Genomic DNA, 13,526 nt, shown 5'->3' on the forward strand with positions numbered 1-13,526 from the left:
CTGGAGGATAGCAAATGTTGTCCCCTTGTTCAAGAAGGGGAGTAGAGACAACCCTGGTAATTATAGACCAGTGAGCCTTACTTCCGTTGTGTGTAAAGTGTTGGAAAGGATTATAATAGATAAGATTTATAATCATCTAGAAAGGAATCATTTGATTAGGGATAGTCAACATGGTTTTGTGAAGGGCAGATCGTGCCTCACAAATCTTATTGAGTTCTTTGAGAAGATGACTAAACAGGTGGATAAGTGTAAAGCGGTTGATGTGGTGTATATGAATATCAGTAAAGTGTTTGATAAGGTTCCCCATGGTAGGCTTTTGCAGAAATTGTGGAGGCATGGGATTGAGGGTGATTTAGCAGTTTGGATCAGAAATTGGCTAGCTGAAAGAAGACAGAGGATAGTGGTCAATGGGAAATGTTCATCCTGCAGTTCAGTTACTAGTGGTGTACCGCAAGGATCTGTTTTGGTGCCACTGCTGTTTGTCATTTTTATTAAAGATCTGGATGAGGGCGTAGAAGGATGGGTTAGTAAATTTGCTGATGACACTGAAGTCGGTGGACTTGTGGACAGTGCTGAAGGATGTTGCAGGTTACAGAGGAACATAGATAAGCTACAGAGCTGGGCCGAGAAGTGGCAAATAGAGTTTAATGCAGAAAAGTGTGAGGTGATTTACTTTGGAAAGAGCAACAAAAGTAAAGAGTACTTAGCTAATGGTAAGATTCTTGGTAGTGTGGATGAGCAGAGAGATCTCTGTGTCTATGTGCATAGATTCCTGAAAGTTGCAACCCAGGTTGATAGGGTTGTTAAGAAGGCGCATGGTATGTTAGCTTTTATTGGTAGAGGGATTGAGTTTTGGAACCATGAGGTTATATTGCAGCTGTACAAAATTCTGGTGCGGCTGCCGTTGGAATTTTGTGTACAGTTCTGGTCACTGCATTAATAGGAAGGATGTGGATGCATTGGAAAGGGTGCAGAGGAGATTTACCAAGATGTTGCCTGGTATAGAGGGAAGGTGTTATGAGGAAAGGTTGAGGGACTTGAGGCTGTTTTTGTTAAGAGAGAAGATGGGAAAGAGATGACTTAGTAGAGACATACGAATGATCAGAAGATTAGATAGGGTGGGGACTGTGAGATCCTTTTTCCTCAGATGGTGATGGCTAGCAGGAGGGGGCATAGCTTTAAATTGAGGGGTGATAGATATAGGACAGATGTCAGGGGTAGGTTCTTTACCGTGAGAGTAGTAATGGTGTGGAATACTGTGCCTGCAACAGTTGTAGACATGCCAACTTTAAGGGCACTTTAAATGGTAATTGGATAAATATATGAATGGTAATTGAATAATGTAGGTTAGATGGGCTTCAGTTGGGTTTCACAGGTCAGCACAACATCGAGGGCTGAAGGATGTGTACTGCACTGTCATGTTTTATATTCTATAATCTATGTTTCCTCCCTTTGTTGGGCTTTTCATTGTGATATTGTAAGTTGTAGGGTAGTAACCTTGGAGAAAAAGTTTTTTTTTAAAAAAAGCTCAAATTGGTGCTTACTGGAATTATGCTTTCCTCATAGAGTTACCCATCTTGTTTACAAAGAAGCTTGAAAATGTAAATGCACTGTGCAGTAAAACAGTTGAGCTTATATGTGAATTAAATCAAGCAAAGGGTGACGTCTTATGGCGGCATAATGGAACAGAAATCAAACCAAGCCGAAGGCTAAAAATACGAGCGGATGGACAGAAACGATGCTTGACCATCTGTGAAGTAACTGCTGAGGATGAGGGAGAATATCAGTGTGAATCAAAGGATGATGTTACAACTGCTAAGTTGACTACTAAGGGTAACTACTTCATTGAGTTTTTGATGTGCTAGTTAACTAAAGTTTTTCACAGTGAACATTTTACTGACAGAAGAAATTATGCATTCCCCCTTTCCACCATGCTGAAGATTCTGATTTTACTGTAAATTATTTGGTATTAATGTTCTTAATCTTGCAATAATCAGTTACATTTTACTAAATGTGCATTTTGCATAACAAAGTATAATAACTTTTTGTGCTCTTTAGAAAATAGTTTTCTATCAAAAAAGAAAAAGCAGATACATTTTCAACTGATAAAAGCAAAAGTACAACCCAAGTATATATAAACGTTAAATACTATAAATCTGATATTAAACGAAGTGTGTCATAAAATTTCTGTTGATCATTTTGAATATTTTATATTTTTACCTGAAGAATATAAGTTTAAAGTAAAAACCCTACAAATAAGTTGGAATGTACATTAAGTTAAATCGGCTACATTTTATGAAGTGTGTTTCGATTTTTGCAATAAATTATGGTTTTTGATTTCATTGGCTAATATTAATATTGATAATAAGTTTAAGTATGTAAAGTATATTTTGTGCTTTTAACAAGTTGAGTAATGAATATTATGAATAATTGAGGCCCCAACACAGATTTCTGATGGGTACCAAAATACACATCCTGCTAAGGCATGGTTGCTCAGTGGTTAGCACTGCTTCCTCACAGTGCCAGGGACCTGAGTTCGATTCCACTCTTGGGCGATTGTGTGAAGTTTGCACGTTCTCCCTGTGTGTGTGTATTTACTCCAGTTTCCTCCCACAATCCAAAAGATGTGCAGGTTAGGTGAATTGACCATGTTAGGTACATCATTCAGAGGGAACTGGCTTTGGGTGCGTTAGTCTTCGGAAGGTCGTTGTGGACTTGTTGGGCCGAAGGACCCGTTCCCATGCTGTAGGGAATCTAATCTAACTTTGAGTACGTATCCATTTGTCCAAGTCTCTGTTTCCTGCCATTTAACCAATTTCCTATCTATGTTAGTAATTTGCCCTCAGTTCTGTGGACTTTCACCTTAGCTTACAGTTACTTATATGAGACTTCATCAAAAGCCTTCTTGAAGTCCATGGAAACAACATCTATTGACTCACCTCTAACCACTTCCTTTGTCACTTCCTCAAAACACTCTTGAGGTTTGTCAGGCATGATCCAGTCTTCATGAAAACTTGCTGATTCTCCCTGATTAACTGAAGTGTTTTGAGATGATCAGTTATCCTATCCTTGGTTATAAACTCCAAACGTTTCCCAAAGGGATTTCCAGTAAGCTATCCTCCTTTTCTACTGTGAATATTGAAACAAAATAATCATTCAGCATGACTACCATTTCCTTATTCTCAACCTTCATTGGGCAAAGAGTACTTTTAACTACAATACAGAAGCAAATTGCTGCAGGTGCTGGAATCTATACTGAAAACAAAAAATACTGGAAATCATAGCCGGTCAGGCAGCATCTGTGGAGAGAGAGCAAGCTAACATTATTAAATTGGGCATGCCTAGAAGAAGTGTGGCAGTGAGTTCAATATTAAATAAAACCAAAAGAATGGTGGATGCTGTAAATCAGAAACAAAAACAGAAGTTGCTGGAAAAGCTCAGCAGATCTGCCAGCACCTATTAAGAGAAATCAAAGTCAACATTTTGGGTCCGGTGACCTTCCTCAGAATGGAGAGTAACGAGGTAAATGTCAGTTTATATGCAGAAGATAGGGTGGGGGAGGAGGTAAGGAGTAAATGATATGTAGGGCTAGAGCCCGAAGACAGAGAATTACAGTTGGACAGACAAAGGAGTGTGTAACAATCTGGTGGGAGGTTGAATAGCTGTTAATGGAGACTGTTAGTGGCTAACAATAGGTCGTGTATAATGGCACACTGTATAATAACAAGACCTGGTGTGTGGAGTAGGGAACTAGGACATGGGAGAGTTTAGACCCTAAAATTGTTGAACTTGATATTGAAGCCAGGGGCCTGCAGGGTCCCCCAGCAGAAAATGAGGTGTTGTACTTCTAGTTTATGCTGACCTTTGCTGGAGCACTGTGGCAAGCCGGAAACAGAGATGTTGGACAGGGAACAGGGTGGTGTGTTAAAGTGACAGGCGACTGGAAGCTCAAAGTCTTTTTGACTTGTGGAACTTAGATGTTCTGCAAAGTGGTCACCCAGTCTCTGCTTCGTTTCCCCAGTGTAGAGGAGACCACATTGTGAGCAGCGAGTGCATAGACTAGATTGAGAGAAGTGCAGGTAAAGTGTTGCTTCGCCTGGAAGGTATGTTTGGTCCCTTGGATATTGAGGAGGTAAATGGGAAGGTGCTGTGGGGATGGGGGTTGGCAGAAAGGTTGTTGGGAGTGAAGGAAGAGTGGGCCAGAGTATCCCAGAGGGAAAGGTGCCTGCGGAAGGCAGACAAGGGAGGGAATTTGTGTCTGGGGGTGGCATCTCACTGGAAATAATGGAAATGGCGGTTGATGATCTTTTGGATGTGGATCCTGGTGGGATGGTAGGTAAGGATAAGGAAAGCCCTATTGATGTTGCGGAATGGAAGAGACAGGGTATGAGCGGATGTGCGGGAGCTGAGTTGGACCCGGTTGAGCACCTTGTCGACAACGGAGCTGGGGAATCCTCAGTTGAGGATATTTTGGAGGCTCCCTTTTGAAGTTAGCCTCATCGAAACAAAGGTAACAGAGACAGAGGAACTGGGAGAATAGTCTTTACAGGAAGCAGGGTGCAAGGATGTATAATCGAGGTTGCAGTGGGAGTTGGTGGGTTTATATTGGATATTAGTGGCCAGTCTATCCCCAGAAAGGGAAGCAGATGTTGAGGAAGGGAAGGGAGGAGTTAGAGATACACCGGTGAAAGTGAGTGTAGGGTGGAAATTGGAAGTGGAGTTGATGAACCTTTCCAATTCCAGACAATAGAGGGAAGCAGCACAGATGATATCATCGATATATCGGAGAAAGAATTGTGGGTGGGGGCCTGAGTAGGACTGGAACAAGGAATGTTCCACATATCCCACTAACAGACAGGCATAACTGGCATCCCTCTGACCTGATGAAAATGAGAGGAGAGAAATTGTTGAGGGTGAGGACAAGCTTGGTTAAGCGGAGGTAGGTGGTGATGGGTGGGGACGGTTCAGGCTCCAGGAAGAAATGGAGAGCCTTGAGACCACCCTGGTGGGGGATGGACATGTGATGATGAGGCACATCCATGGTAAAGAGGTGGCGGCTGGACCCTGCAAACTGGCAATTTGGAAACTGGCGTAAAGTGTCAGAGGAATCATTGACATATGGGGGCAGAGACTGGACCAGGGAGAAAAGACTGAGTCAAGGTAGGAAGACATGAGTACTGTGGAGCAGGGGCAGGCTGAAACATGGCTCTGCCCGGGCAGTCCAGTTTGTGGATTTTCAGAAAGAGTTAGAAGTGAGCTGTATGGGACTGGGGGACTATCAGCTTGAAGGCAGTGAGGGGAAGATTGTCAGATCAAATGAGGTTAATAACTGTGGTTGCTACAAGTGCCTGATGTGCTATGGTGGGGTCACGGTCCAGGGGAAGATAGGAGGAGGTATCTAAGAGCTGGTGCCAAGCCTCTGCAATGTAGAGATCAGTACTCCAGACTACAACAGCACAACCCTTTTTGACAGGCTTAATAACAAAGTCGGGCTTGGATCTAAGCAAACGGAGTGCGGTTAGTTTGGAGGGAGATAGGTTGGATTGAGTGAGGGGTGTAGAGAAATTGAGGCGACCAATGTAACGTCAACAGTTCCCAATGAACAGATCGAGTGCAGGTAAAAGGCCAGAAGAATGGGTCCAGGTGGAAGAAGAGTGTAGGAGCTGTGTGAAAGTGTCTGTGGGACGGGACGATGACTATTCTGGGTAATCGAAGATGTAGGATGGGAAAAAAGTTGTGGCTGTAAGAGCTGTTTATAGGTGTTGGAGGTGATTTCCTCATTCGACGAGCAGTAATTACTGCTTTAAGACCGTAAGATATAGGAGTGGAAGTAAGGCCATCCGGCCCATTGAGTCCACTTTAAATACAAAGTTAGCCTGGAGCAGTGGTTTTTAGAGTAGTAAGACTGCGCTATTTTCTGGGTCTGTAGATCGTTAAGGAGCAAAGATGGTCTTTAATAGAGTGATATGCTATTCCTGTTGGATGTGGTAGAGTTTCCGTGATTATGTCTGCAGGAAGTGTCTTTGGTTCCAAATTCTATCAGATCGCATGGATCGGTTGGAGCAGCAGTTAGAAGCAGTGAGGAATTTACAGGAGGTGGGGGTGTGATGGATGGCAGTTATAGGAAGGGAAAAAAAATGACAAATACCATCAGGAAAGGTAGGAGAGAGAGGCAGGTAGCGCAGGAGTCTCCTATGGCTGTCCCCATCTGAAGCAAGTATGCTGTTTTGAAAAACGTAGGAGGTAATGAACTCTCGGGAATGTAGCACGAACAGCCAAGTTTCTGGTACTGAGACTGGCTGTAATGTAATGAGAGGTATGTCAGGTTCCAAGTGATTGATTATTTAGATTAGATTAGATTACTTAGTGTGGAAACAGGCCCTTCAGCCCAACAAGTCCACACCGACCCGCTGAAGCGCAACCCACCCATACCCCTACATTTACCCCTTCACCTAACACTATGGGCAATTTAGATTATGGTAGGAGACTCTAGTCAGAGGCACAGACAGATGTTTCTGCAGCTGGCAGCGAGAAAACAGAATGATGTGTTACCTCCCTGGCGACAGGATCAAGGATATCATGGAGAGGGAGCAAAATATTCTCAAAAGACAGAGGGACCAGTTGTGCACGTTGGAACTAATTACTTGAGAAGGAAAAAGGATGAGATTCTGAAGGGAGACTATAAAAAGTTAGGCTGTAATTTTAAAAGGAGGTACTTGATGTTACTGCCGGTGCTATGAGCGAGTGAGGGTAGGAATAGGAGGATCGAGCAGATGAATGCATGGCTGAGAATCTGGGGAGAAAGGTTCACATTTTTTGGAATCTTTTCTGGGGTACTAGTGACCTGTATTAGAAGGACTAATTGCACCAGAATTGGAAGAGAATTAATATACTGGTTAGGGAAATTTGTGAGAGTTGCTTGAGAGGATTTACACTAGCATTGTGGGGGTGTGGGGGGGTGTGGAGGAGGGTTGATTGGTGTGGGTGTCGGGTGGTGGGGTTGACTGGTGCAGGTGTTGGATGGTGGGGTCGACTGGTGCGGGTGTCGGGCAGTGGAGTTGACTGGTGCGGGTGTCGGGCAGTGGAGTTGACTGGTGCGGGTGTCGGGCGGTGGGGTTGACTAGTGCAGGTGTCGGGCAGTGGGGTTGATTGGTGCAGGTGTCAGGGGTCAACTGCCCCATGGCCAAACATTTTAGCTCCCGAGGCCAAACATTTCACTCTGCCGAGGACATGCAAGTCCTGGGCTTCCTCCACTGCCACTCCCTCACCACCCAATGCCTGGAAGAAGAATGCCTCATCTTCTGCTTTGGAACACTTAAACCCCAGGGCATCAATGTGGACTTCACCAATTTCCACATTTCCCCTCCCCCCACCTTACCCTAATACCAAACTGCCAGCTCAGCACCATCCTCATGACCTGTCCTACCTGCCAATCTTCCTTCCCATCTATCCGCTCCACCCTCTTCTCTGACCTATCACCTTCATCCCTACATCCATCCACCTATGACACTCTTAGCTACTTTCTCCCAGCCTCATCCCCCTCCCATTTATCTCTCCACCCAGAGGCTCCTTGCCTCATTCCTGATGAAGGGCTTTTGTCCAATACGTTGATTTTCTTGTTCCTCGGATATTGCCTGACCTGCTGTGCTTTTCCAGCACCACTCTAATCTTGCCCCTTATACACTTAATGGCAAGGTCCTGGGGTGTGCTGCTGTTCAAAGAGACCTTGCAGTGCAGGTTCGTAGTTCCTTGAAAGTGGAGTCGCAGGTAGATAGTATAATGAGGAAGGCGTTTAGTATGCTTTCCTTTATTGGTCAATGCATTGAGTATAGGAGTTGGGAGGTCATGTTAGACCATAAGACCATAAGAAATAGGAGTGGAACTAAGGCCATTCGGCCTATTGAGTCCACTCGTTGCATCAGTGCAGGACATTGCAACGGATTGCAGACCTTATAGAGGTTTATAAAATCATGAGAGGCCTGGATAGGGTGAATACACAAGATCTTTTTCCTGGGTGGGTGTCTGGAACTAGACGGCATTGTTCAAATTAATTAATTAAAATTAAATTAATTAAAAATCTGAAATAAAGTAAACCATTTTCTAATGACAACCAGTTAATGATTGTTGAAAAATCCATTTGTTTCACTGATGCCCTCTGGGGAAGGGGATTTGCTGTCCTTAGCAAGATTGCAGTATATGTGACTCTAGATCAACAACAGTGTGTTAATTCTTAACTGCTCTCTGAAATGGCACCAGTTATCAGTTCAGGTTTAATTGAGAATTAGTGACAAATGCTCATCTACATTCCATGAAAGAATTAAAAACAAGTCCGAACTCATGGCTAGTTTGTGTTTATTCCTTTGTCTTGTATTTTTCCTCTTTCGTAACATTTTTAACTGATAACTTAGTGATGTTGATAAATCAGTTACATTGATCAGCAAGATGTGCCCATCTAGTAATGGATGTTTTTACTGATGTAGATTCTTGACTGACAATGGACATAAACTTTATACAGAAGAATTGAGGCCATATTCAGATCAGCCATAATCCTATCAAATGGCAATACAGACTATAGAGGCCGAATGGCCACTTACTCCTAATTTGTATGTTCATACGTTCATAGTAGCTGAAACTGCAAGCTTGATTAGTCCTTAACTTTAAAACTTTTGTTTTGTTCTGAGCAGTTCCAAAGGTTATTAAGTTTAAAAGTGAGCTTCAAAGTGTCGTGGCTGTGGAAGGAGAGGATGCCACCTTTAAATGCAGTGTCTCTCATGAAGATGCTGCAATTACTTGGTATAAGAACGGAGTCAAAATTAGTCCAAATGAGAAGTATGTCATATCCTGCGAAAGAACCAATCATAGTTTGACCATTAGACACCTGACACTAATGGATGCGTGTGAAATTTCTGCACAAGTTGAAGATATGAAAATAACTGCCAATCTTCAAGTTCAAGGTGAGGAATCAAAGTTACTCTGTTAACAAGTAGTTCACAACAGATCCACACAAAAGTCAATTACTAATTTGTTCTGAAAGGATACCCTAAATATTTAGATTAAAACCTCTTTTGAAAGTGTACTTACATGGTTGGTTAACTCCTTTCAGTAATTAACTCCTATTTTAGAGAAAAGATAATGATGGCTTCTGTACAGACAAAATGATAAAATTCTGAAAGGCCTGGAAAACCCCAGTCATTGCCTGTGTAAAAGTGATGACTGCAGTTCAAAATGCAAATTCTTGTTCGAGTCATAGAAATATACAGCACAGAAACAGACCTTTTGGTCCAACTCGTCCATGCCGAACAGACACCCTAAATTAATCTAGTCCCATTTGCCACTGTTTTGCCCATATTCCTCTAATCCTTCTTATTCATACATGTTGTAATTGTACTAGCCTCCACCACCTCCTCTAGCAGATCATTCCAATCACCCACCACCCTCTGCTTGAAAACATTGCCCCTTAAGGTTCCTTTCAAATCTTTCCCTTCTCACCTTAAACTTTCACCCTATCCATGCCCCTTATGATTTTATAAAGCCTATTTAGCTTCTCCCAATAGCTCAAACCCTCCACCTCGGCAACATTCTTGTAAATCTTTTCTGAACTCTTTCAAGTTTCGTAACATTTTTCCTATGGCGAAAGTAAGCACTGATGCTGGAGATCAGAGTCTAGATTAGAGTGGTGCTGGAAAAGCACAAAGTCAGGCAGCATCCATGGAGCAGGAAAATCGACATTTTGGGCAAAAGCCCTTAATCAGGAATAGCTTTTCTATGGCATTTTTCCTATGGCAGGGAGACCAGAATTGAATGCAATATTCCAAAAGTGGCTTCATCAGTGATTGGTCCTGTATGGCTACAACATAAATTCCCAACTCTTATACTCAGTGCACTGACCAATCTTGCTTCCTTTCTTTATTTGTTTTTAGCCTTGTAACAGGAGTCTTAGTTCTTCTCTTCAGTGCTCAGTCAATGTACTTCCAGAAATGATTTTGCACAGTAATGGGTGAAAATCAGCACATTTTCTTACAATACTAAAGACAAGGTGAACTTTAAATTAGTTATCAAGGGTGAAAGAGAATGTAGACTAAAGGAAATGGTTAAGTTAAAATCAGTGTAGTTGTTTTACAGATGCCACTGTGAAAATCAAGTCTCCAGTTTGAAGCAGTGTGATTTGTTTTTCACTGATTGCATACCACCTTCCACATTTGGGTGGCACGATGGCTCAGTAGTTAGCACTGCTGCCTCATTGCACCAAGGACCCGGTTTGACTGACACCTTGGGTAACTGTCTGTGTGGAGACTGTCCTTTCCCCCTGTGTCTGTGTGGGTTTCCACCAGGTGCTCTGGTTTCTACCCACTGTCCAAAGATGTGCAGGTTATGTGGATAGGCCATTTCAATGTTTGTGTATGTGGATAGAATGAATGCTGTTTGGAGGGTCAGTGCAAGCATGGTAGGCCAAATGACTTCTTTCTGCACTGTAGGGGTACTAATTCAGTGATAAGGATAAATTTGAAATGAACTCAGTCTGAAGTGGGCATTAAGCTGCTGAAATACGCATATATAATTAAAGGGCTTATTGCCCATTTGTACACACCTATCCAATACCGGTTTTCTGCAAAAGAACCATTACCATTGCTGGCTAAAGTAAGGGAAAATTAACTTGCCCACAAAGAAAATAATGTACCACAGTGTGAATCCGATCTATTCTTCTTGACCCCACATTAAAAATACCCCCATTGCTACTACACATTGTAGCCACCATACAGCCTGCTATTCATCATTGCCACTCATTGCCATCATACTCCATCATACATTCACCAGTGACCAGTTTTTTCACCATTCTTTGGCAGCAGGCTCTGATATTGATTTGGCTCCACTTCAAGGCCCATACCTGTGCAGCCTATGGATTTACTATTTAGTCACATAGAATGAACCCTGTGATCTATTCCTGCATTGGCATAACTTGAGCAAAAGCTGACTGATTTAATTGTATGTTTTCAAAAATTATAATAATACTAGTTCTATTGAAATTTTGTTAACAGAAGCTCCAGCATTATTTAAAAAGAAATTGAATAACTTGACCGTTGAAGAAAAAAAGACAGCCATTTTTGAAATTGAGCTCTCAAAACCTTGTGGTGAAGTTAAATGGATGAAAAATAACATAATCGTTCAGAGGGATGAAAGAATAGATATTAAGGTGGATGGGAACAAACAGATTCTTACCATTAAAAATGTGAGCTTTGCGGACCGTGGGAATTACTCATGTGAAACACTTCATGAAAAGACAAAAGCAAAGTTAAATGTTGAAAGTAAGTATTATATTTTTCACAGAAGTTGTAGCCTTCCATCTTCTAAGATGATAGTTTGCACTGTGATGTCATTAACACTCTGTTAAGCGTTGCCTGGTATGGTTCAGAAACCCCCTGCCAATTTTTAACCACACTTGCTGCAGAGGAGGACTGTGGGCTGATGTGCATCATAGCTTTAAAATGTGTTGCTGCAAAAGTGCAGCGGGTCAGGCAGCATCAAAGGAATAGGAGAATCTGCCTGACCTGCTGCGCTTTTCCAGCAACATATTTTTAAGCTCTGATCTCCAGCATCTACAGTCCTCACTTTCTCCTCCCTGATGTGCACCATAGGCTTGCATTGTTGTCTTTGGGTCCTTTACTTAGCCAATTGAGCTTTCATTCCTTTGCGCAAACTTGGACTTCATATATTTCATAATCTAGAGTCAGTACACTTTGCCTTTCTTCAGGATTCTCTTTCGTTAAAGAGGAAAATTGCAGAAATGCCTACTGTTAAACCCTAGTTTAAAAATTATACCTTAGAAGTTTTAATACTACTCTGCTGGCATCAAGTGTCCAGCAGAATAGTATTTGTGTTCTTTGTAATGAGAGGGACTGTGGTTGATTGCAGAACACCACTTCCACTTTGTCCTACCCAGCGGTTGCTGCTGGGAGACTGTAAAAGCCTGATATGGAATCAGGATTGGAGGAAGACAGATGTGAAATTTTGACCTGTCATTTGACAAGGTGGTTTTCAAGCACCATTCTGCTCCTGAGCCATTTTCCTGAAGGTCACCTCAATTGGAATGACTTCTTGCCCACAAATGGAAGAAAGTTTGTTAAGCTAATTGAAAAGGGTGGTTTAAACCAGAGATTGGAGGCCAACTAGCGTTTTTCCAGCAAGCCTGTGGGCCCCTAGTGACATCGTCGGCTGCCTGGAGTTGATAATTCTGAGAAGGTGTCAGTGCTCCAGGAAGACTTTGCAAACTGCTACTTGGCTGCAGTTCTGGTCACAAGATGTCTTACGAAGGGGCTACCCATCCATGCTTTTATTTTAACTTTTTTAATGTTGCTGAGAAGTTCAATGAATGTGCTCTCTGTCTGCTAATTCTTCAATGAAGAATAATCCACATTGGATGATTTATTTTGACACGGATCACATTTGACCCTAATCTTGGGGTCTCAACCAATAGTGGGAAAGTCCTGTCCAGTATCTTGAAGGGGTGTTATTTAGCAAACCTTTGTGATCAATCTGTAATCTAATTCCATTAACCTGCCTTTATCCCTTATACCTTTTATAAACTACAATTTGCCAAAGTTCCAAATACTATTTTTTGAGTGTAGATTACATTGAGTTGAATGGACTACTGAGTAGTCTATTTGCAACCTAAGTTGTAGTTTTTAAAGAAAAGATTTCAAAAGAATCCTTAGAAGAGTATAAAAAAAGTAGGAATATACTTAAGAGGGAAATCAGGAGGGCAAAACAGGGACATGAGATAGCTTTGGCAAATAGAATTAAGGAGAATCCAAAGGGGTTTTACAAATATATTAAGGACAAAAGGGTAACTAGGGATAGAATAGGGCCCCTCAAAGATCAGCAAGGTGGCCTTTGTATGGAGCCACAGAAAATGGGGGAGATACTAAATGAATATTTTGCATCAGTATTTACTGTGGAAAAGGATATGGAAGGTATAGACTGTAGGGAAATAGATGGTGGCATCTTGCAAAATGTCCAGATTACAGAGGAGAAAGTGGTGGATGTCTTGAAACGGTTAAAGTTGGATAAATCTCCTGGACCTGATCAGGTGTACCCGAGAACTCTGTGGGAAGCAAGAGAAGTGATTGTTGGACCTCTTGCTGAGATGTTTGTATTATCAATAGTCACAGGTGAAGTTCCGGAAGACTGGAGGTTGGCAAACGTGGTGCCACTGTTTAAGAAGGGTGGTAAGGACAAGCCAGGGAACTATAGACCAGTGAGCCTGACCTCTGTGGTGGGCAAGTTGTTGGAGGGAATCCTGAGGGACAGGATGTACATGTATTTGGAAAGGCAAGGACTGATTCGGGATAGTCAGCATGGCTTTGTGCATGGGAAATCATGTCTCACAAACTTGATTGAGTTTTTTGAAGAGGTAACAAAGAAGATTGATGAGGGCAGAGCAGTAGATATGATCTATATGGACTTCAGTAAGGCGTTCAACAAGGTTCCCCATGGGAGACTGATTAGCAAGGTTAGATCTCATGGAATAC

General features: G+C 42.2%; 1 protein-coding gene across 2 annotated transcripts in view; it reads left to right on the plus strand.

Moving 5' to 3' along the window:
- The window catches only part of obscnb (obscurin, cytoskeletal calmodulin and titin-interacting RhoGEF b), an 802,448-nt gene that overhangs the window by 141,600 nt on the left and 647,322 nt on the right, over nucleotides 1-13,526 (plus strand). For both annotated transcript variants that reach the window (XM_072576281.1, XM_072576282.1), the window contains 3 exons: nucleotides 1,567-1,833; nucleotides 8,685-8,954; nucleotides 11,037-11,303. In XM_072576281.1, coding sequence (XP_072432382.1) covers nucleotides 1,567-1,833; nucleotides 8,685-8,954; nucleotides 11,037-11,303 — 804 coding nt within the window. The remainder of the gene's footprint in view (nucleotides 1-1,566; nucleotides 1,834-8,684; nucleotides 8,955-11,036; nucleotides 11,304-13,526) is intronic.

Source organism: Chiloscyllium punctatum, chromosome 8 (assembly GCF_047496795.1).
Source record: "Chiloscyllium punctatum isolate Juve2018m chromosome 8, sChiPun1.3, whole genome shotgun sequence".
NCBI classification, from domain to species: domain Eukaryota; kingdom Metazoa; phylum Chordata; class Chondrichthyes; order Orectolobiformes; family Hemiscylliidae; genus Chiloscyllium; species Chiloscyllium punctatum.